We start from the raw sequence: 24,203 nt of genomic DNA, 5'->3' as shown, positions 1-24,203 counted from the left end.
CTTCATTAAAAGGCCCTTAACGTCCATTCTTAAGTTTTTGCTTTTAAAGTTATGAAATTACCGTGCAGACTTGATTTGGTCAGATTTCCATGTTGAAATAAGACAACATGGAATGAGCAAAAGGACAAGAATGTTAATAAATTAGTCTTTTTGCGTCCAAAGACTAATTTGGAGACCTCTATCACCTTTAGTTATTTAGTTGTTAATGGTTGTCTAGATAGGTTATATTTTGCCCCCTCCCCCCCCTTTTTTTTCAAAGTTGGTAAACTTCAGCACATGTTAAATATATCTGGTGAGGGTTCTTTGTTAATTTGGGACAAAATAACCTATGCAGTTCAGCTCCCCAGTAGAAAAAAATGGGGCAAAGAATACAAACAAGCTCTTTACACAAACTGCAAATGGTCAACAGACTGAAAAAGTGTTGCTAATCAGAGAAATTCAAATTTAAAACAAGTTATTTTGACCGTTCAGTTTAACAAAGTTTATTCAACCCAGTATTATCAAGAATATAGTGAATTAGACATTCTTACAGTATCGTTAGAATATAAGTAAATTGTTATAATGGTTCTAGAAATCAAATTGTGAATGTGTAAAAAGGCTTTAATGATTATACTTGATCTGCTCATTCCACTTTGAGAATTTGAAATAATCATACACCCAGGCCTCTGTATAAAGTGGCTCCCAATACTATATTACACTAGCAAAAAAATGAGAACCCACCTAAATATTCAGCAGTGGGGGATTGGTTATATCCTATAAATAAATGGTACACAATAATGTAGCCATTCATCATGCTTTGAAGAGTATGGAAGCATGAACATGCTTATGGAGTAATAGGTAGAAGACAGCATATCTTGTATATCTGTCATTTTGTGGAAGATGTGTGGCATGTGGATAAAATGGAGAGTAAAAGGAAATTAAACACTGTTTATAGGTTAGCATTCTGTGAGTACTGGCAAATGTAAATTATTCTTTTGGATTTCAAAATTGAACATTATTCTTATAATTGGAGAAAAAAAGCTATAAATATTTTGTAAAAGGGTATAACTCATGCTGATCTAATATGCTCTTCGATTTCAACCTCTTTTGTCAATTTAATAGATGCTCAGTTTGACCTCTAGAACATATATATTGTTTTGCTTTTATGCCTCATGAATATATCTGCTAGGGGATAGCTAGGCCAAGCTATTGTAGTATAGAATCTAGCAATGTTGTAGTAATTTAAGGAGAAAATATCTTCTATCCTCCCTCCAGATAAAGTACTTTTCTCTAATATAGATAGGCTATTACTTATCAGTTTGTCTGAATGTACTTAAAAAAAATGGTTTTGTTCAGAGAGAGGAAGGGAGAGGGTGAGAGATAGAAGCATCAATGATGAAAGAGAGTCATTGATCAGTTGCCTCCTACATGCCCACTATTGGGGATCGAGCTCAAAACCCAGGCATGTGTCCTGATGGGTAATCAAATGGTCATCTCCTGGTTCATGGGTCAATGCTCAACCACTAAGCCACACCAGCCCGGCCTGAATGGACTTTTACAAGAGCATTCGTTAGCTCTGTAAAGGGAGACCCTCTGTGGTTTGATCTACGGTATATCATATTCATCCTGAGGGAGGGACATTTTAAGTTTCATCATTAAAAAAACACCTTACTATGTGATGTCTTACCCAAAGCACTAATGCTCTGGTCCAAATCCATAATTCTTGGAGCTCATGGAAGGGCCCATTTAACTTTTTGTGTGTGTTTTTTTAAGAGTTTAAAGTAGCCCTAACCGGTGTGCTCAGTGGATAGAGTGTCGGCCTGTGGACTGAAAGGTCCCTGGTTCGATTCTTGTCAAGGGCATGTACCTTGGTTGTGGGCACATCTCCAGTAGGAAGCAGCTGATCGATGTTTCTCTCTCATTGATGTTTCTAACTCTCTAGCCCTCTCTCTTCCTCTCTGTAAAAAATCAAAATATATTTTTTAAAAAGTTTAAAGTAGCCTGGCTACTATCTTACCTAATAATAGACAAACATGTAAATTGACTGTACCTTCGCCACGCCCATAGCCAATCAGAGTGACTATGCAAATTAACCCTAAAAAGATGGCGGTTAAATTGCATACATAGGCGCCCAATGCCTGTGTCCCAGGAACATCCAGGTCACTGTGAGGTAAGGCCTGGGCAGGAGCGGACCCCCTGCAATCAATCGCAGCTCCTGTCCCAGGCCGAAAGCCCCCAGCTCCTGCGATCGATAGCAGGGAGCTGGGGCTCTGCTCCTGCCCTAGAGGCTTTCTGCCTGGGCTGGCCTGGGCAGGGGTGGAGCCGGCGATCAGAAGGAGCTGGAGAGCCCCTGCCCAGGCCTAAAGCTTCAGCCAGAGGCTTTAGGCCTGGGCAGGGCCCAGCCCGCGATCGGTGTGAACTATAGAAGAAACACCTTTTCTGACTGCCCATTGGCTAAGCTTCCTGTATGCCACTGGTAATATTCTTAGTAACTTGGGTAATAAGAATCCAAAAAGGTGATCTAGGGTTTTCCACCACACTTCTGGAGAAAAAAAACGAAGGTCCGCTGCTGGAAGGCTAAGAAATGTCATATCCTGCCCTAGCCGGTTTGACTCGGTGGATAATGCCTCGGCCTGCTGACAGCAGTGTCTGGGTTTGATTCTGATCAAGGGCATGTACCTAGGTTACAGGCTCCTCCCTGGCCAGGGCCCAGATCAGGGCTCATGCAGGAGGCAACCAATCAAAGTGTTCCTCTCACTTTGATGTTGCTCTGTCTTTCCCTTTCTCTTCCACATTATCTAAAAATAAATGGAAACATATCCTCAGGTGAGGATAAAAAAAAGAAAGAAAGAAAGAAAGAAAGAAAGAAAGAAAGAAAGAAAGAAAGAAAGAAAAGCATATCCTATGAAAGACACATCTTGAAAATGCCTAAAGAAAGTTGTCATTTTTTCTTGGTGAAGGGACTGGAGTCCATGTTGATGAAAACACCTTGGTGGCTGTGGTGACTGGCAGTGGCTGCAGCAGCGAGGTGATGGGGCTGGTGCCTTCCCCTGATCAGCCTGGAGGCCAGACTGCGGCTTAGGCCCGCTAAGCTGTCAGTAGGACATCCCCTGACGGCTCCCAGTATGTGAGAGGGGGCAGGTTGGGCTGAGGGACCCCACACCCCAGTGCACGAATTTCGTGCACTGGGCCCCTAGTCTCTATATATAAAAGCCTAAGCAACCATCCAACCGGTAGCTATGACGTGCAATGAGCAACAGGGGGCAGACACTCAACACAGGAGCTGCCGAGCTGCGGTGACTTGGCAGCTGCGGTTCTTGAGTGATGCACCTGGAACCAGAGAGGAGGGAGCCCAATTCTGGGGTGCATCACCCGAGAACCACCCTCTTGCAATCCGGGATCCCTCAGGGGATGTCAGAGAGCTGGTTTTGGCCCATTCCCCACAGGCCAGGCTGAGGGACCCCACCTGTGCACGAATCCGTGCATTGGGCCTCTAGTCTATAATAATAAAAGCGTAATATGCTAATTAGGCCAGACGTCCTTCTGGATGAAGCCAGGGCTGCGAGGAAAGCCCAGGTCCTGGGTGCCTGCTGGCAGCTGGAGTGAAGCCCAGTCCTGGGTTCAAGAGGAAAGCCCAGGTCCTGGGTGCCAGAGGGAAGCTGGTGCTGGCAACTGGGGGAAGGAAGGCCTACTCTTGCACAGATTTCGTGCATCGGGCCTTTGGTGTATATATATAAAAGAGTTCATCAGTGAAGTAATGAGACAGTGACTGTTTCATAGACAGAGTCCCCATTTATCTTCGTTTAAACACAATTTTATTGGGAGGTGAAGAGTAATTGGCCAAGTATATATCTAATTTCTCAACTAATCCTTTTGTGTCTCTTGCTTTTAGATGGAAAGAACTCAAGTGGATCCAAGCGTTATAATCGAAAACGTGAACCTTACTGCCCCAAAAATGAAAATTTTAGCAACCAGTCCCGTCGCTCCAATTCACAGAAAAGCAAAACTTTTAATAAGATGCCTCCTCAAAAGGGCGGCGGCAGCAGCAAACTCTTTAGCTCTTCTTTTAATGGTGGAAGACGAGATGAGGTATGGGATTTCCAAAATGTTTTTCTAGAGAATAAGCATGAGGTCTGATTCTTCGCCCTCCCCTCCAGTTTCTAAGTAGTTGGGCAGGGGTGTAGAGCAAGAGGTGGAATTGTAAATAAACAAAGCAGTCTTGAGTAGTTGAGGATTAACTAGATTTGGAATTTTACCTCCTTTTCCCCTTGAAGATTATGAAAATTTCCTTAAAGGAAGAATATTTCATAATCATGAAATGTGAGAAATTATAGCAGATTTGGGGCACCTTAATTTGTACAGTCATTTTATTATCACTCTTGAATTATAGGTTCTCTTTAGGTGATGAAATGACATTAATTAATTAATGATATTTGCCCTGTAGTGTCTAGCAAAATGGAAAATTCCATATTTTTAGTCATAGGTACTCTGATTTTAGGCGTTTCCTATTTATCCTTCTGTAAGGGCATAAAGACTTATGTAGAAGGGAATTCACTGCAGCATTTTGTATAGTTGCAACATTTAGGAAACAAATGTCATCACCAAGGGACTGGTTAAATAAATTACCTTGCTGTTTGAATGTTCCATGCAATGCAGCCATTATAGAATAGGACAAATTTAATGGATGCACTCACGGAAGAGTTCATTTATTCACAGAAATTTACTCCTTGCCTGCTGTGCACCACATACCATATAGGAGTCTGGAATACAACATTGAGTAGAACATTGTCTTTCAGGAGCTTATATTCTAGTTTGGGAGACATTAAATACACCATTGTATAGTAAATCTTATAGTAAGTGCTTATTGAATCCTATATAATAAAAGCGTAGTATGCAAATTGTCCCCTTGACCAGAGTTCTTCCAGGAGTTCGACCAGGGGGCGGGCCGGCCGGGAGAATGGACGGGGGGTCCCAGCGCTGGCTGGTGGCCAGGGGAAGGGAAGAGAGTACACAGCCGCTAGGGACCCTACCAGTGCATGAATTTCGTGCACTGGGCCTCTACTTAAAAAGTAAAAGTAGACGAGAGGTAAAGGGATAGAGAGTAACAAGGAATACAGTTTTAGAAGGTGCGTGAAGAAAGCTGCTCTGAGGAGGTGAATTTTGATTAGAGCCCTGAATGAAGCAAGGGAGCACACCATACAATTTGAGGAAGAGTGTCTTAGTCAGAAGTAATAACTAGTGCAAGGGAGCAGAGGTGGTATTGTTTTTGGTGTGTGTGAGGTAAAGCAAGTAGTTACCATGGGTGGAGAAGTTGGAAATGAAGCCAAATAATGAGAGAGAGGGGTCAGACTATATAGGCCCTTGAGGACTTTGGCTTTTGTTCAGAGAAATGGGAAGCTATTGTGGGGTTTTAGAAGAGAAGTAAGGTAAAAGGAAGTGAATGTTGCAAAAAAACAAAAAGAATGATTCAAGGACTGAGCCCTAAGTCAGAAGGATAAGGAATCAGCAAAAAGGGAGGAAGAGAATTGAAAGCCATTAGTAGAAAGTGATCAGTTTTGTTCTGTGATCTGATAGGCTGAGTAATCTGAACATTGACCATTAGATTTGAAAATGTGAAGGTAGGTTTTGGCCTTGAGCTGCTTTGGTGGCATGGTGAGGACAAGAACCTGATTTAGGGAGAATGGGAGATGGGAAGAAGACATTGCAGGTTCAGACAGTATTTTCTGGTGGCTTTGCTCTGAAGGGAGCAGAGAGGTAAGGCAGTAGCTTGAGGGGAATGTGAGGTCAAGAGATACTTTAAGGTTGGAGAAATTAAAGCATATCTCTGCTAATAGTATTGTTCTGGTGAGAGGGAGGGAAAATTTGATGCACAGGAAGGGGAGGGGAGCACTGCTGGAACAGGGTCCTTGAGTTCCGGAGGAGTTGGGATCTGGTGCACAGACAGAGGAATTGGCTTAGATAGGAGCTTCGCCAGTTCATCCGCAGTAAAGAGAGGAAGGCAGAGTTCTGGTAGGAGGTGCAGGAGTTCTTTTCTGATTGTTCTTATTGTCTGCGTGAAATACATAAGGTGAGCCGGGAGAGCAGGTTTGGAAGCCATAGGAATAGAATTGTTTGGGTGACTGGGGGAATTAATGGAGTACAGAAGTTTAATTGTAGTATGACTGCCAGGCAGCATAAGCATTTACTTTAGTGAGGCTGGTCAGTGTGATGTGGTTGTGTGCTGTAGCCATGTTTACTTTCACTGCTCTGGTGCTGGTGTGGAATAGGCGGAGAGTTGGGTTAATCCGGAGAAGGTTTTTGCTGGGTGAGTACAACTGATGAGAAGGAGGCACTGGACCATAGGATCTAAGGCAAATAAGGAAAGAAGGTTTTTGGGGGTTGGATCACTGGCTTGAAGATGCCAGTGGGGGTGAAGAATTGTTGGAGTTAGGACTAAATGGAACAGGCTGGGACAGGAATGAGTTACTGGTTGGATGTAGGATCGAAGTGGCTGGTAGTTTATACCAGCATGATCTAGACGGTAGAGCAGTGCTGTCGATAAAATGCAAGCCACATGTGTAATTTAAATTTTCTAGTTGCCACATTACAAAAGTAAAGAAATGCTATTTAAATACCCAATATGTCTAAAATGCTATTTCACAATTTGGCATGGCACTGATCACATTTGAAGTATTCAGCAGCCACATCCAGGGTAGCACAGCCCTAGATAGTATGCCCATGGGAGGGGTAGAGGGCAAGCTGATTGGAGGAGAGGAAGAGGTTAAGGAACTGAGAAGTCAGCATGTTGGAAGGATAATTAGGAATTATGATGGGCTATATTGGGGAGAGGGACAGTGGGCCAGTTAGGATAACAAGGTGAAGATACGAGGTTGAGATATAGGAAATTTTGAATTTGGGTATTGGAGGTAGAAAACCTGGTTAGCAGTTAGCAGAGCCCTATGGAAATGCGAATCTAAGGGATGAGAGATGGGATGATGGAAATCTTGGGCTTCCTGCGGTGAGTTACATAAACAATGTCTAACAAATGGTATGTCGCTGTGTCCTATATAATCCTATATAATAAAGAGGTAATATGCAAGTTGACCATCACTCCAACACACAAGAGGGCCGCCACATGAGGGCCGGCAGGGGAGGGCAGTTGTGGACGATCAGGCCAGCAGGGGAGGGCAGTTAGGGGTGACCGGGCCAGCAGGGGAGGGCAGTTGGGGGGGGGGCTCAGGCCCGCAGGGGAGACGAGTTGGCGGGGGGGGGGGGGACCAGGCCTACAGGGGAGGACAGTTGGGGGGAACCCAGGCCTGCAGGGGAGGGCAGTTGGGGATGACCAGGGCGACCAGACTGACAAGGGAGGGAAGTTAGGGGTGACCGGGCCAGTAGGGGAGGACAGTTAAGGGCAACCAGGCCTGCACAGGAGGGCAGTTGGGGGCGACGAAGCTGGCAAGGGTGGGCAGTTAGGGGTGACTGGGCCAGCAGGGGAGGGCAATTGGGGGGGAATCAGGCCTGCAACGGGGGGGGGGGGGCAGTTGAGAGGGACCAGGCCTGCAGGGGAGGGCACTTGGGGGGGACCAGACCTGCAGGGGAGGGCAGTTGGGTGCGACCAGGCCAGCAGGGGAGGGCAGTTAGGGGCGACCAGGCCTGCAGGGGAGGGCAGTTGTGGGCAACCAGACTGGTAGGGGGAGGGCAGTTAAGGGCGACCAGGCTGCAAGGGAGGGCAGTTAGGGGCAATCGGGCCGGCAGGGGAGCAGTTAGGCGTCGATCAGGCTGGCAGGGGAGTGGTTAGGGGGTGATCAGGCTTGCAGGCAGAAGCGGTTAGGGGCAAGCAGGCAGGCAGGCGAGCGGTTGGGAGCCAACAGTCCTGGATTGTGAGAGGGATTCCAGATTAGAGAGGGTGCAGGCTGGGCTGAGGGACACCTTTCCACCCCGTGCACGAATTTTGTGCACCGGGCCTCTAGTTTAATCATAAAGGTCATATATTATGATTCTGTATACATAGAATATATGCAGAGAATGCCTCTGAAGTAGAAGGTATCTTTTGCCCTTTTATACTCTTCAGATTCTTTATTATATGTGCAAATGCTGATAACTAATCTCCAAATTTGATTAAGCAGCAAAAACCTTAAGTTTGTATTTTCTTTGACTCAGTAATTCCTACTATACATTCAAAATAAATAATTGCAGGTACCCAAATATTTGTGCATGAAGGTTTATCCATAAGTGTGTTTATTGCATTATTGTGTTTCACGGTGGAAAAGCTATGTGCAATCTGTGTCCTACACTAGGGGATTATATAGCCCTTTATATAATGACATATAGCCCTTTAAAGTGATGCACAGTAATAGTGACATGGTAAACTACTTATGACATTAAATGGGGAGAAAATGAACTAGCTGACTTAGAGCAGATTTCTTCCATCTTTGTGTGCAGTGGTATTTCTTATGTTGCTTCTTGCCCCTATCTAAACTATTTCTGAGTCTGCTGATTGGGTTTATTTCTAGACAGAGCTAGTCTGCCTACCCTTTCTGTCAGTTTTTTAAAATTTATTTTTTATTGATTTCAGAGAGGAAGGGAGAGGGAGAGAGAGAGAGAGAGAGAAACATCAATGATGAGAGAATCATTGATCGGCTGCATCCTGCACGTCCCACGCTAGGGATCGAGCCCACACCCCAGGCATGTGCCATTGACCAGATCGAACCTGGGACCCTTCAGTCCGCAGGCCGACGCTCTACCCACTGAGCCAAGGCAGCTAGGGTTAATTCTGTCAGTTTTAATTAACCATAAATAGCAGTGTGTGTCTTAGGTAGGAGGTCTCTGGCAGGATCCTGAAGCCTCTGGCAATTAACAGCTGCCTGCTAGCCCTTCCAGAGTGTAGTTCCACAGACTTTGATTTTGCCAGAAACAAACTAGAGAACAAGTAATAACAAGAGTGAAGGTGTAGGAGTCCTATGGACTTTCAAAAGATTAATCCAGTAATCTTTGTGCTTCAAGATAACTAGAGGAGTTCATTTTGTCATTTAATGGTTAATTGCCACTTAGCAGGACAGACTAAACAGTCTAAGTAATTGCATGTTAAAGGCTCTTTTTTCCCCTCCACTTCTATCTAAATCTTGGGTAGACTTTTGCATTACCACCTCCTAGAAAGATTGTGTACTTTAAGCCCATGTTTTGTTTAAGTCCGTAGTCGGCAAACTGTGGCTCACGAGTCACATGCGGCTCTTTGGCCCTTTGAGTGTGGCTCTTCCACAAAATACCACGGCCTGGGCGAGTCTATTTTGAAGAAGTGGCGTTAGAAGAAGTGTAAGTTTAAAAAATTTGGCTCTCAAAAGAAATTTCAATCGTTGTACTGTTGATATTTGGCTCTGTTGACTAATGAGTTTGCCGACCACTGGTTTAAGTCATAGAAAGAGGGGTTGTGCTGGTTTCTGCTGTAAATTGGTATCATTCTAATAAAAATACTCTGATTCATTTCATTCTCTCTAGGTAGCAGAGGCTCAACGGGCAGAGTTTAGCCCTGCCCAGTTCTCTGGTCCAAAGAAAATCAACCTGAACCACTTGCTGAATTTCACTTTTGAGCCACGTGGCCAGGCAGGTCACTTTGAAAGCAGTGGGCATGGCAGCTGGGGAAGAAGGAACAAGTGGGGGCATAAGCCTTTTAACAAGGAGCTGTTTTTACAGGCCAAGTGAGTATGGCTACCCGTAGGAGAGAAGTGAATTTGAGCCTCTGGGCAGTTGTGTTGAGAAGAAACTTCTTTTAAACTTGTGGGGGAGAGCCAGAAAGGGATTGGATCTGGTTCTTTATTTTTCTCCAATTTTCAAATGAGTTTATTTAAAAAAAATAAATCTTTATTGCTCAGATTATTACAATTGTTCCTCTTTTTCCCCCCCCATAGCTCCCCTCTACCCGGTTCTCACACCTCTCCCTCCCCTTACCCCTCCCCCCACTGTCCTCATCCATATGTGTACGATTTTTGTCCAGTCCCTTCCCGAACCCCCCACACCCCTTCCCCCCCCGAGAATTGTCAGTCCATTCCCTTTCTATTACCCTGATTCTATTATATTCACCAGTTTATTCTGTTCATCAGATTTTTTATTCACTTGATTTTTAGATTCACTTGTTTATAGATATGTATTTGTTGTTCATAATTTTTATCTTTACCTTTTTCTTTTTCTTCCTCTTCTTAGAGAATACCTTTCAGCATTTCATATAATACTGGTTTGGTGGTGATGAACTACTTTAGCTTTTTCTTATCTGTGAAGCTCTTTAGCTGCCCTTCAATTCTGAATGTCAGCTTGGCTGGGTAGAGTAATCTTGGTTGTAGGTTCTTGCTATTCATCACTTTGAATATTTCTTGCCACTCCCATCTGGCCTGCATAGTTTCTGTTGAGAAATCAGCTGACAATCATATGGGTACTCCCTTCTGCACTTTACTTCCACAGCTCCTCTGAGTCTCAGTGTGCTTTTCTCTTTCCTTCTAGTTGTAGAATTTCCACTCAGCCAGCCTTCCCATGGTTCTGGATGATGTTTGTTTTGTCTTTTAGTTGTAGTTTTGAAGTGGTTGTGTGAGGCAGCAATGTCAGGTGTTTACCTATGCTGCCATCTTGGTTTCTCCTTGGATCTGGTTCTTTTTCTTTTTTTCTTCTTTTCTTTCTTTTTTTCTTCTTCTTTTTTTTTTATTAAGGTATTATGTGTGTACATATCTTACCATTGCCCCCCCCCCCCCCATACATGCCCTCACCCCCCAGAGTTTTGCGTCCATTGGTTATGCTTATATGTATGCATACGAGTCCTTTGGTTGATCTCTTATCTCCCCCACCTCTCCCTAACCTTCCTGCTGTAATTTGACAGTCTTTTTGATGCTTTACTGTCTCTGTATCTATCTTTTTGTTCATCAGTTTATAATGTTCTTTATTATTCATAAATGAGTGAGATCATGTGGTATTTTTCTTTCATTGACTGGCTTATTTCACTTAGCGTAATGTTCTCCAATTCCATCCAGGTTGCTGCAAATGGTAAGAATTCCTTCTTTTTTATGGCAGCATAGTATTCCATTGTGTAGATGTATCATAGTTTTCTGATCCAGTCATCTGCTGATGGGCACCTAGGCTGTTTCCAAATCTTAGCTATTGTAAATTGTGCTGCTATGAACATAGGGGTGCATATATCCTTTCTGATTGGTGTTTCTAGTTTCTTCTTTTCCCTATTTTCTTTTTCTTCTTCTGGCTAGTGTTAAAAAAAAAACCATTTTCCAAGTGAATACTCTTGGTGCTTAAAAGTCAGTGAATAAGTAAATGCTAAAATTAAATAGTGTGTTAATATCATGATGACTTTGTAAAAATGTTTGCTTTGGAATTGAACCCAGATTTGAATCTTGTTTTGGCCTTTGATCTTGGGTAATTTACCTAAGTATTTTGAGATTTAGCTTTTCTGTAAAGGAGTAGACTTTACGTAAGGGAGAGTTGAATGACCAGTTTGAGTGTTTGGCATACATTTGCTGAAATACTGATTCCCTTTCTCTTTTTGTGTGGTGTTCTAATGTAAGCTTTAACCTCCGACCTAGACTGAAGTCGCTATTTAGTGCTTTACATAAATAGGTACTCAGGTGATTGAGTGAGAACAGCCTTTTCTACTGCATGGAAGGTTAGTTATTTTCCTGGCTTTCTGGGGGTGAGGGAGCAAATCTGGCTTCCTGCTGGTTGATGGAGTCACGGTACGGGTTAGTTTTAGTTCAAGGGAGGCTAATAGGCAGTGTGGCTGAGCTTGGAAGCAGGAAAAAACAGCTCATGGATTTAGACTCCTACCTGCTGAGTCTTTGGATTCCCTCCAGAGAGCCAGGGCTCAGAACTGAGTTCAGTGCTTCACAAACCATGGCTGCTAATGGCAGGCATTTGATTTCTAAGTGAGGAGCTGAATTTCTGCTGAGGGCTTGCTGGTGAATTCTGACAGTCTGCCTTTTCCTTGCCTTCCTTCCTATTTCTAGCTGCCAGTTTGTGGTGTCTGAAGACCAAGACTACACAGTTCATTTTGCTGATCCTGATACCTTAGTCAATTGGGACTTTGTGGAACAAGTGGTAAGTAGCTCACCTTAGCTTATAAGCTGTTAGTGGGGGAGAGAACTAAAGAAAGGGACTGGGTCTGTGGTGACACAGCAGCTGTTGGCTGGGTCCACTGCTGATACCTTTTCTGTTGGCATTACTGTAGACATTTCCCAGAGTTCAGGTCTGGTTTCTCCTGGAGTTCATTTTGTGCTTTCTGATGGGAACTGACTTGCAAGACTGGCGAGTTGGAGGGCTCTGAGCTGAAGGTATAAAAGCAGTCCTATCTACTACCTAACATGAGGGAGCTCTGGTTACCCTCCTGACCCAGAGGAGACTCAGTACATGGACATTGCTTCATTGGTAGCCATTTGTAGTAATCACTATCAAATCAGGCCTCAGCCTTGTGGCTAGTGAATAAGCCGCACAGATGTACTTCTGTCCAAACCACTGCTACATGTTTTCTATTGAAATGAGCTCTGGGTATCCCCTTACTGCTCCTATGTTTTATGATGTAAAATACCTTTCAGAATGGTAGGTCCCAAAGCCTGGACTCCCATTACTGTGAAAATTCATAAAGTCATCTGAGAATGACATGAGGCCTGTGAAAATTGTTTTATAAGCACTGGTTTAAAAAAATAGAGATTCATATAAAATGAAAGTCTCATTGACTCTTCTGTTGGAAATTACTGCTACTTCTAAGCCCTTTTTGTGCCTTTATGTATGGACATATACCTATAAATCTTTTTTTGTTTTTTTTTATAAATGGGATCATATATTGATTTCTGTCATTTTCCCCCCTTTGCTATAGAACCCCCAAGATACCTGTTAGGTAGTTGTTTTATTATATTAAATTAGAGGCCCAGCATGCATGAAATCGTTAGGGTCCCTAGGCCTAGCCTGGCCTCCGTTGCATGGCCTCTGCCGCCCTGTGACGCTACGTGAAGCTCCCTGCCCCAGGACGCTCCGCGATGCTCACGGCCCCTCAACTGCTCCACGAGGTACCCCGCCCTGGGACTGCTTCTAGAAACTCACTGCCGCCTGGGTGACTGCTTCGCTAAGCTCACAGCCACCCCGCGAAATAGCCTGCCACCGCTGCTCAATGGTCCCCAGTCCCGCCCCACCGCCAGCCCCCGCTCAGGGGCTGGGGGAGAGGAGAGACCAAGAGGTGCTCCATGCACTTCATGGTGACTGGTCGCCCATTTGGTCATGACGCCACCTAGCTCTTTATATAACTAGAGGCCCGGTACATGAAATTCGTGCATGGGGTTGTGTGTCCCTCAGCCCAGCCTACACCCTCTCCAATCTGGGACCCCTTGAGGGATGTCCAGCTGCCCATTTAGGCCCGATCCTACTGGGCCTAAACGGACAGCCGGACATCCCTCTCACAATCCAGGACTGCTGGCTCCCAACCACTCACCTGGCCTGTCTTCCTGATTGCTCCTAACCGCTTCTGCCTGCCAGCCTGATCACCCCCTCACCACTCCCTTGCCAGCCTGATTGATGCCTAACTGCCCTCTCCTGCAGGCCTGGGCCCCCCTCCCCCCCCAACTGCCCTTCCCTGCAGGCTTGATCGCCCTCAACTGCCCTCCCTTGCAGGCCTGGTCCTTCCCAACTGCCCTCCCCTGCTGGCCATCTTGTGGTGGCCAACTTGTGTCCACATGGGGCAGCCATCTTGTGTGTTGGAGTGATGGTCAATTTGCATATTACTCTTTTATTAAATAGGATGTTACAGTGTTATGAAGGTGTGTTGAATAGAGATGTATGGGGATGGGAGAGGAGAGGCTTTAATTTTGATAATCCCTAGTCAGTCCTGAAAGCAGTGCGACTTGTGTAACTTGTGGTGGCATTTTGTTTCAGCGTATTTGTAGCCATGAAGTGCCATCTTGCCCAATATGCCTATATCCACCCACTGCAGCCAAGATAACCCGTTGTGGACACATCTTCTGCTGGGCATGCATCCTGCATTATCTTTCACTGAGTGAGAAGACCTGGAGTAAATGTCCCATCTGTTACAGTTCTGTGCATAAGAAGGATCTCAAGAGGTGAGATGGAGATATTTACTAGATTATACCCCAGTTTGCTAACTCCTTGCCCTGCTACATCTGAATGTCCATATTACAGTGTTGTTGCCACAGAGTCTCGTCAGTATGTTGTTGGTGATACCATTACGATGCAGCTGATGAAGAGGGAGAAAGGTGTGTTGGTGGCCTTGCCCAAATCCAAATGGATGAATGTAGACCATCCTATTCATCTAGGAGGTGAGTTCGGTTAATTTTGGGGGCAAATAAATCTGGGTACATTCTTTAAGGCTAGTGAATATCTTTCTGCTGTCCAGAATTTAGCCTTTGGGTATATAATTTCTAGCATTTCCAGATTAGTCACAGGATTCTAGTAGGTTAGGGTGGCATTTGCAGAGAGTGGCGTAACTTTTGGTTTCAAGTTTGGTTCAGTTATATGTACTTTAATTCTTATTTTGCAAGGCTTTGTTGAATAGTATCTGGCACGGTGCCCAGTCTTGGGGATTCAGATTAGCCATTCTTGGTACCTGTTATCAAGGGACCCAGTCTGAGAGAAAAGACAGACTGGAAGGCAGGCAATTAGAGTATAATAGAGTGTGATGTCTAAGGGGTTATATTCCCTGTAGAAATGAACATTAAAATGGCATTTCAGTTTTGGGCTAAAGAGCTTTCTCAATAAAACGGTATTGAAACAGTTGACTCCTTTTATGGAAAAAAGGGTAAAAGTAGCCCTGGCTGGTTTGGCTTAGGGGCTAGAGCATTGGCCCGTGGTCCGAGGGTCTTGGTTTCAGTGCATGGTCAGAAGCATGTTCCTCAGTTGCAGGCTTGATCCTTAGCCCTGGTCGGGCGCTTGTAGGAGGCAACCAATCTCACATCAATGTTTTTTTCTCTCCTCTCCTCCCTCCTTTGCACTCCCTCAAATCAATGGAAAAATATCCTCAGGTGAGGATTAAGGGGGAAAAAAAGGATAAAAGTAAATCTCTATCTCATACCATTCATAAAATCAATTCCTAATGGATTGAAGAACGAAATGTAAATATCCAGAACCTTTAAAAGAAAATATAGGACAATATCTTTATAAATCTTAAGGTATATATGGATTTTTGAATCAGGCTGAAACCATAGATGCTATAAAAGAAAAGATTGAGGGATGCGGGAGGGAGAAGTGGGTGAACAGGGTCAACTATGGTGACAGACTAGACTTCAAGTGGTGATCACACAATAAAGTATACAGATGTCAAATTATATTATAATGTACTAGAGGCCCGGTGCACGAAATTCGTGCACAGGGGGTGTGTGTCCCTCAGCCCAGCCTGCACCCTCTCCAATCTGGGATCCCTCTCACAATCCAGGACTGCTGGCTCCCAACTGCTCGCCTGCCTGCCTTCCTGATTTCCCCTAACCGCTTCTGCCTACCAGCCTGATCACCCCCTAACCACTCCTCTGCCAGCCTGATTGATGCCTAACTGCTCCCCTGCCAGCCTGTTTGCCCCTAACTGTCCTCTCCTGCAGGCCTGGTCACCCCTAACTGCCCTCCCCTGCAGGCCTGGTCCCCCCCCAACTGCTCTCCCCTGCAGGCCTGGGTCCCCTCCCCCCCAACTGCCCTTCCCTGCAGGCCCAGTTGCCCCCAACTTCCCTCCTCTGCCGGCCTGGTCACCCCTAACTGCCCTCCCCTGCAGGCCTGGTCCCTCCCAACTGCCCTCCCCTGCTGGCCTGATTGCCCACAACTGCCCTCCCTTGCAGGCCTGGTCCCTCCCAACTGTCCTCCCTTGCTGGCCATCTTGTGGCGGCCATCTTATGTCCACATGGGGGCAGCCATCCTGTGTTGGAGTGATGGTCAATTTGCATATTACTCTTTTATTAGATAGGATGCCTGAAATTTATATAATGTTATTAACCAGTGTTACCCAAATAAAGTTAATAAAAAAGAAAAGATTAGTAAGTAGCCAGTTTGTAATCTGAAAAGACTCCTGAAAGTCAACAGGTGATAAATAGACAAGAGGAAAATTTATACATTTAAAGCTAGAGATTGAGATCCAGAACAGATGGGTGTTCTATAAAGTAGATTAACAACCTAGTAGAAGAATGTGCTGGGCATATGACCAGACTTTTCCCAGAAAATGGTATTGGAATAACCTCCAAATATCTACAAAGGTTTAACTTTGCTAAGAGTCATGCAAATCAAAATGCCTATTAGGGTGATTTTTAAAAAAGAAGACATTAGCAACACCAGTTATTGGCAGGGGTATTCTTATTATTGGTACAAGTATAAATCAATAATAGCCTTCGGCGATAGGGATTCAGTAGTATTTAAAATATGCACAGCCGAAACCGGTTTGGCTCAGTGGATAGAGCGTCGGCCTGCGGACTGGAAGGTCCCAAGTTCGATTCCGGTCAAGGGCATGTACCTTGGTTGCAGGCACATCCCCGGTAGGGGGTGTGCAGGAGGCAGCTGGTCGATGTTTCTCTCTCATCGACGTTTCTAGCTCTCTATCCCTCTCCCTTCCTCTCTGTAAAAAATCAATTAAAAAAATAATAAAATATTCAAAAAAAAATAAAAAATAAATAAAATATGCACAACCCTAAATCCAGCATTTATACTCGAATATCATAAAGAAATAATTTATTATTTCTTAAAGAAAGGATTTATTTTGTAACCAAATTGGCAATAACCTAAATGTTCCACAAGGAACTTGTCAGGATATATAATACGCTGGAACACTATACGGAAGGTAAAAATGGGATAGATCTCTGTGTTAATATTTTGGGGAAAATATTTTGAAAATTTTAAGACATTGAATGAAAACCTGTAAAACAAAATGTATAGTTTATCATTTTTGGAAATATTTATTTTTTATGAATATGGGTGTGCATGTGTTGATTTTTGTTTTTTTTTAGAGGGAGAAAGGGTGCAGGAGAGAAACATCAACGAGAGAGAGAAACCTCCATAGGCTACCTCCCACATGCCCCCTACTGGGGATTGAGCCTGCAACCCAGGCATGTGCCCTGACTGGGAATCCAAGTGGTGTGACTTCTTGGTGCATGGGATGATGCTCAACCAATTGAGCCACACTGCCCAGGGCTTAACATCCTATCTAATAAAGAGGGAATATTAAAAAAAAAAAAGAGGGAATATGTTAATTGACTACCCCGCCCTCAAAGATGGCAGCGCCCACAGCAAATAAGGAGAAAATATGCTAATTGACTGCCACACCCTCAAAGATGGTGGCACCCACAGCCAATAAGGAGGAGGGAATATGCTAATTGAATGTCATGCCCTCAAAGATGGCGGCACCCACAGCCACAAGATGGCTGTGCCCAGTCCCCTCAGCCCTTCCGGGGCGGCAGGTGCACAACAAGGCTCGGGCCGCCCCCCTGCCTCCGGAGTCCTCCAGTCCCCTCAGCCCCTCAGCTGCCCAGGGCTGGCGCGAGGCACAGGCAAGCCTTGGATGGCGGCTGCCCAGCCACCCAGCGCCGCCCGAGGCTCAGGTAACCAGGGCCGGCTGAGGCTTGTGCTGCTGGCAGTATCAGCAGCAGAGGTGTGATGGGGGCGTTGCCTTCCCCTGATCGCCGGGTCGCCTCCCGCCCCTGAGGGCTCCTGACTGTGAGAGGGGGCAGGCTGGGTTGAGGGAGCCCCCATCCAGTGCATGAATTTTCATGCACAGGGCCTTTAGTGAGTATATAAATGTATATAAAATATTTGAAGGATACATACACAAAATATTTTTAAAATATATTTTATTGATTTTTTACAGAGAGGAAGGGAGAGGGATAGAGACTAGAAACATCAATGAGAGAGAAACATTGATCAGCTGCCTCCTGCACACCCCCTACTAGGGATGTGCCCACAACCAAAGTACATGCCCTTGACCGGAATCGAACCTGGGACCCTTCAGTTCGCAGGTCAGTGCTCTATCCACTGAGCCAAACTGGTTAGGGCTACATACACAAATTTGTAAATGGTTTTCTCTGGGCAGGTACTAGGATGGAAAGGGAAAAAACATAGGGCATTTTAAGTTTCTCAAAGGTAACATGGTTTTAAACTTTTTAAAAAGTACTGAAAATAAAGCCCTAACCTGTTTGGCTCAGTGGACCCCTCAGATTGAAGGGTCCTGGGTTTGATTTTGGACAAGGGCATGTACTTTGGTTTCGGGCTTGATCCCCAGTAGGGGGTGTCCAGGAGGCAGCTGATTGATGTTTCTAACTCTTTCTCCATTCCTTTCTGTAAAATCAATAAAAATATATTTTTAAAAAAAGTACTGAAAATTTGGAGAAGTAAAGGCAATAAATCATTCATAATCCTTTACCCAGCGGTACCACCAAAAGTTTTATTCTGGTCTGGCATCTTTTTTCCCCATGTACTGTCTGCAAAATTCTCTTTGAATTGACGAAAATTTTTTACTGCATCTTTGAGTTTCTTAAGAAAGATTTCTCATATGATGAGGTCAGAGTTATAAACCTTATATTAAGGTCATTATTAAATTACTAGAGACACAGTGCATGAAAATTCATGCACTGGAGGGGGTCCCTCGGCCTGGCCGGCCCCCTCTCACAGTCCAGGGGCCCTCAGGGGCAGGTGACCTGGTGATCAGGGGAAGGCGACGCCCCCATCACACCTCTGCTGCTGCCACTGCCGATAGCACAAGCCTCGGCTGGCCCTGGTAACCTGAGCCTCGGGCAGCCACCATCTGAGGCTTGCTTGCGCCTTGGGCATTGGCTGGGCAGCCAACATCCGAGACTTGCGTGCGCCTCAGGCTGACCCTAGCCGGCTGGGCAGCTGACATCCAAGGCTTGCCTGCACCTCGGGGTGGCCCTGGGCGACTGGGGGGCTGATGGTGGGTCCGGCCTCACTGCACGGCTGCCAAACCCCCCCCCCCCGAGGGGCTGAGAGGACTGGGCGCTGCCATCTTTGTGACAGTGTGACAGTCAATTTGCATATTCCCTCTTTATTAGATAGGATTTTTAGGAAATTATGCTAAATTACTTCACCTTAGAAAACAGATGTGTGTGAAAGTTTCTGTGTAGCCACATGGTTGTGAGCTTTGAGTGTTGTATATTTGTGACCTTGCTGGCTCTCTTGTAGATGAACAGCACAGCCAGTATTCCAAGTTGCTGCTGGCCTCTAAGGAGCAGGTGCTGCACCGGGTAGTCCAGGAGGAGAAAGTGGCGCTGGAACAGCAGCTGGCAGAGGAGAAGCACAGTCCCGAGTCCTGTTTTATTGAGGCAGCCATCCAGGAGCTCAAGGTGAGATGTGCCCTGGAAACTGACTGGATGGCAGGCGTAAGCTACTTCAGCCCCATATTTAAGATAATAAGCAGGAAATGATTAAAAAGGCTGATTTGCTCTGGAAGGGAAGGGCAAAGTGGATTTTAAGCACTCTGCAGCGGAAAGGAACATATTATAATGACCTTATAACTCATTGAGACACTGGAATTCGTTGAGGTTAGCTATGTTAGTTAGTTAACCAGGTATGCTTTTTGTATTCTAGAAAAACACTTGGATTTATTTTTAGAGATGTTTTATTTGAGGGACCTTATGGAGAAAGTATTATGACCTATCCAGCAGGCCCTAGCAATATCTGCTGAGGATTTTGGAGCAGCAAGGAAATTACCCAAATAATTTCCTATGTCTTGTATCCTCTGCAACAGGGATTCTTTTTTTCTTTTTAATATATTTTTATTGGTTTCAGAGAGGAAGGGAGATATAGAATCATCAGTGATGAGAGAGAATTATTGATTGGCTGCCTTATGCACTCCCCCTACTGGGGTTCGAGCTAGCAACCTAGACAAGTGCCCTAAAGGAGTCAAACCTGGGACCCTTCAGTCCCCAGGCTGATGCTCTTTCCACTGAGCCAAACCAGCTAGGGCTGCAACAGGAAGCTGTGACAAGCATCAGAATCACTGGTTGTTGGGCTACACCCTGAGAGATTGATGCAGTAGGTACTGTACTTAAATTTAGCTCAGCACTGACCTGGTGGTTAGGTTGGAGCATCATCCCATGGACCACAGAGATTGCTTGTTCAATTCCTGGTCAGGGCACTTACCTAGATTGTGAGTTCGATCCCTGGTTGGGGAGCATATGGGAGGCAACCAATTGATTTTTTTTCTCGCTCCCTAAAAATCAATTAAAAACATATACTCAGGTGAGGATTAAAAAAGAAGTTATCTCACTTAAGCTTCATATTCTGGTATGATAGACACAACTATCCTGTTTCCCAGATGAAGAAATGGAATCATGGATTAGGTAGTTTGTTTGAAGATACCTGACTAATAAGAGGTGAATCTGGTATTTGAATTTCTGTCTCTGACTTCTAAGTCCTCCTTGGGCAGGATCCTATGTTCTTAATTTTTACTTTCTACAGGACAGAGCGTTTGTCTACATTCATTTCAGGTAAAGAAAAGGGTACATAGAAGTAGAGCTGTCTAAACTGAGGTAGCGGTTGGCCAACCCCTGCTTGCCTCCTGTGCTGGGACTCTCTCAGCAGTGTTTGTAAATACTAGTATTGTGTTCTTGGATTTCTGTTCAGGAAGCTTTTGTGTAGTGTTTTTTTTTTTTTTTTTTTAAATTTCTTTATTGATTAAGGTGTCATATATTTGTCCTCATCCCCCCATTCCCATCCCACCCCCCTCCCCATGGATGCCCCAACCCTCTGTTGAACTTAAGCATTGGTTAGGCTCATATGCATGCACACAAGACCTTTGGTTGATCTCTCCCCCCTCCCCCCACCCTCCCCTATCCTCCCTCTGAGGCCCGATAGTCCGATCGATGCCTCCTTGTTTCTGGTTCTGTTCTTGTTCATCAGTCTATGTTGTTCATCATTTCCCCTAGATGAGCGAAATCATGTGTCACTAGAGATATACTTATAAGAATTGAATGTGCGACGAGCAATAATAGTTATGCTGACAGGCAAATGAATCAGTCTGTAGTGAGTTTCTTTCTGGTCCAACAGTTCTTTTGAGACCCAATATCAATGTCCACCAGTTCCTTATGAGTACATGTCGGCACTGACCCCTCAGCTCTGGATGGTGGACAAATGGTGGTAATGCAGGTCCGACTCCCTCTGGTTTGGTCTCGGCCGGATCCAGGGGCACGGCTTCACCCGGATCCAGGGGCCCACGGCCTCACCCGGACCCGGGATCCAGTCTCACTCGGATCTAGGGGCACACAGTCTCGCCCAGACCCAGGATTCAGCTTCATCCGGACCCAGGGGCGCATGGCCTCACCCGGACCCAGGGGCGCGTGGCCTCTCCCAGACCCAGGGTCGCGTGGCCTCACCCGGATCCAGGGGCCCACGACCTCGCCCGGACCCGGGACCCAGGCTCACCCGGATCCAGGGGCCCAGGGCCTCGCCCGGACCCGGGACCCAGGCTCACCCGGATCCAGGGGCCCAGGGCCTCGCCCGGACCCGGGACCCAGGCTCACCCGGATCCAGGGGCCCAGGGCCTCGCCCGGACCCGGGACCCAGGCTCACCCGGATCCAGGGGCCCAGGGCCTCGCCCGGACCCGGGGCCCAGGCTCACCCGGATCCAGGGGCCCAGGGCCTCGCCCGGACCCGGGGCCCAGGCTCACCCGGATCCAGGGGCCCAGGGCCTCGCCCGGACCCGGGGCCCAGGCTCACCCGGATCCAGGGGCCCAGGGCCTCGCCCGGACCCGGGGCCCAGGCTCACCCGGATCCAGGGGCCCAGGGCCTCGCCCGGACCCGGGGCCCAGGCTCACCCGGATCCAGGGGCCCAGGGCCTCGCCCGGACCCGGGGCCCAGGCTCACCCGGATCCAGGGGCCCAGGGCCTCGCCCGGACCCGGGGCCCAGGCTCACCCGGATCCAGGGGCCCAGGGCCTCGCCCGGACCCGGGGCCCAGGCTCACCCGGATCCAGGGGCCCAGGGCCTCGCCCGGACCCGGGGCCCAGGCTCACCCGGATCCAGGGGCCCAGGGCCTCGCCCGGACCCGGGGCCCAGGCTCACCCGGATCCAGGGGCCCAGGGCCTCGCCCGGACCCGGGGCCCAGGCTCACCCGGATCCAGGGGCCCAGGGCCTCGCCCGGACCCGGGGCCCAGGCTCACCCGGATCCAGGGGCCCAGGGCCTCGCCCGGACCCGGGGCCCAGGCTCACCCGGATCCAGGGGCCCAGGGCCTCGCCCGGACCCGGGGCCCAGGCTCACCCGGATCCAGGGGCCCAGGGCCTCGCCCGGACCCGGGGCCCAGGCTCACCCGGATCCAGGGGCCCAGGGCCTCGCCCGGACCCGGGGCCCAGGCTCACCCGGATCCAGGGGCCCAGGGCCTCGCCCGGACCCGGGGCCCAGGCTCACCCGGATCCAGGGGCCCAGGGCCTCGCCCGGACCCGGGGCCCAGGCTCACCCGGATCCAGGGGCCCAGGGCCTCGCCCGGACCCGGGGCCCAGGCTCACCCGGATCCAGGGGCCCAGGGCCTCGCCCGGACCCGGGGCCCAGGCTCACCCGGATCCAGGGGCCCAGGGCCTCGCCCGGACCCGGGACCCAGGCTCACCCGGATCCAGGGGCGCACGGCCTCGCCCAGACCCAGGATTCAGCCTCACCCGGACCCAGGGGCGCATGGCCTTGCCCTGACCCAGGGGCACATGGCCTCACCTGGACCCGGGGCCCAGCCTCACCCGACCCAGTTTCCAGCCTCACCCGGACCCAGAGGCGCGCGGCTTCACCCGGTTCTGGGACCCAGCGGGGTTTCATCTTCTTGATCCCAATTCCTGTTGGTCAATTCCCTCTCAGCAATTCCTTCGGCCATTTTCTCAGAGTTCCAGGGCAGCCACCGCAGAACTCGTTGGGCGGCGGGCTCGGCGAAGCTACGGTGTGCCCGGTGCGCGGCGGCGGGCTGGTCCGGGGTGGCTGCGTCGGCCCTTGGGTCTGCAGCGGTGGCCGGTCGCCGAGCGTGCGCACCTGGCCACTTCCGAGGCGTTGAGATTCTTGAAGGACTCGGAGGTCAGCAAGCGCGTAGTCTCCCACCCCATGTCTCCCAGGGGCTCGTCTGTCCGTGCTCGGCAGCGAGTGAAGCCTTCCCCTCAGCCGGAGACCGCTGGGGGAACTGCGCCGAGCACGATCCAGGCCGCCATTGTGTCGCCTGAGCCGTAGTTTTTAAAGTGTGGTCTTTGGGTCACCGGCATCAGCTTCATCCCGCGTACCCCTCTCTTTCATTCTAGTTGTAGAGCATCTGCTCAGTCAGCCCTCCGGTGGTTCTGGATGGTGTCCGCTCTGCTCTCCCGTCGTAGTCTCAAAATTGTTGTGGTAGGCAGCAATCAGGCTTCTGCCCTATGCCTCCATCTTGGTCCTTGTTTGTATAGTTAAGTCTTGATTGTTGTTGGTGTCACTGGGAGGAATTGTCCTCCAGGCCAATTGGTCGTGCGGACCCTCTGTGTCTATAAAGGAAGAGTTGCTGTGCGGGAGACACGTTTATTTGCCGGGTCTTGGTGCAGCAAGGCTTTGGCGCTCACTGCGTCTGCCTCTTGAATGTGTCCCTTATGGTAGTGGTTGAAATCTGTTGTCATCTCACACCGACCACTAGATGCCTTCGTTTCTGGGTCTCCAATGGAGTGTAGGTCAGCTACTGCCTGTGGCCCCTCAGCATGAATTACAGCATCACTTATATTCGTGACCTGTTTCGGTGTCTTCCCCTTTTGGCTGCCTCCCTATCGCTCAGCTTCCCCAATCTCCCTAGGTGGTCGCTCTTGATACCCCCCTTTGTGGGCTGAGTGCAAAGTCTTGGTGTTGTTAAGCCTTGATTGCTGTTGGTACACTGGGAGGATGTGACCTCCAGTCCAATTGGCTGTGAGGATCAGCTGTGTCTATGCCGGGAGACAGCCCCATTCAACTAGACTTGCAAAATTGTAAAAGCCTCTGTGTTCAGCTTGGATGGGGCGGAGTTACAGGGCGGAGCCTACCGCCTTGGCTTCCCGTCAGCCCCGCCCTATGAGGTTCCTGTGTCTCAGTGTCCCTCCGTACTCCCAGCAAACACCTCTGAGAGAAAAGCGCCCTGGAGTTTCGCGTGCTGCCAAACAGTCTAGTCTCTCCCCCAATGAATCTGGATTCCCAGATTCTCGCCCAGAACTGGGTTTCCGTGTAGTCAGAATTGGGGCTCACCGCAGTCTGGCGCTTTTGTCTCCTTCCCTCCAGGGCGACTCAGCGGCACAGTCAGCAGCCCATCCTCCGCGC

At 47.9% G+C, this 24,203-nt stretch overlaps 1 protein-coding gene across 1 annotated transcript in view; it reads left to right on the top strand.

Annotated features, from left to right (window-relative positions):
- RNF10 (ring finger protein 10) overlaps positions 1–24,203 on the top strand; it is a 42,251-nt gene that overhangs the window by 8,293 nt on the left and 9,755 nt on the right. The window contains exons 2-7 of the mRNA XM_079762849.1: positions 3,872–4,068; positions 9,454–9,653; positions 11,952–12,042; positions 13,867–14,051; positions 14,131–14,267; positions 19,111–19,271. Of these exons, the coding sequence (XP_079618975.1) occupies positions 3,872–4,068; positions 9,454–9,653; positions 11,952–12,042; positions 13,867–14,051; positions 14,131–14,267; positions 19,111–19,271 (971 nt within the window). The remainder of the gene's footprint in view (positions 1–3,871; positions 4,069–9,453; positions 9,654–11,951; positions 12,043–13,866; positions 14,052–14,130; positions 14,268–19,110; positions 19,272–24,203) is intronic.

The sequence above is a fragment of the Cnephaeus nilssonii genome (genome assembly GCF_951640355.1).
Source record: "Cnephaeus nilssonii genome assembly, chromosome: 22".
NCBI lineage: Eukaryota > Metazoa > Chordata > Mammalia > Chiroptera > Vespertilionidae > Cnephaeus > Cnephaeus nilssonii.
The sequence above is the reverse complement of the archived record's forward strand: the minus strand, read 5'-3'. Positions and strand labels throughout refer to the sequence as shown.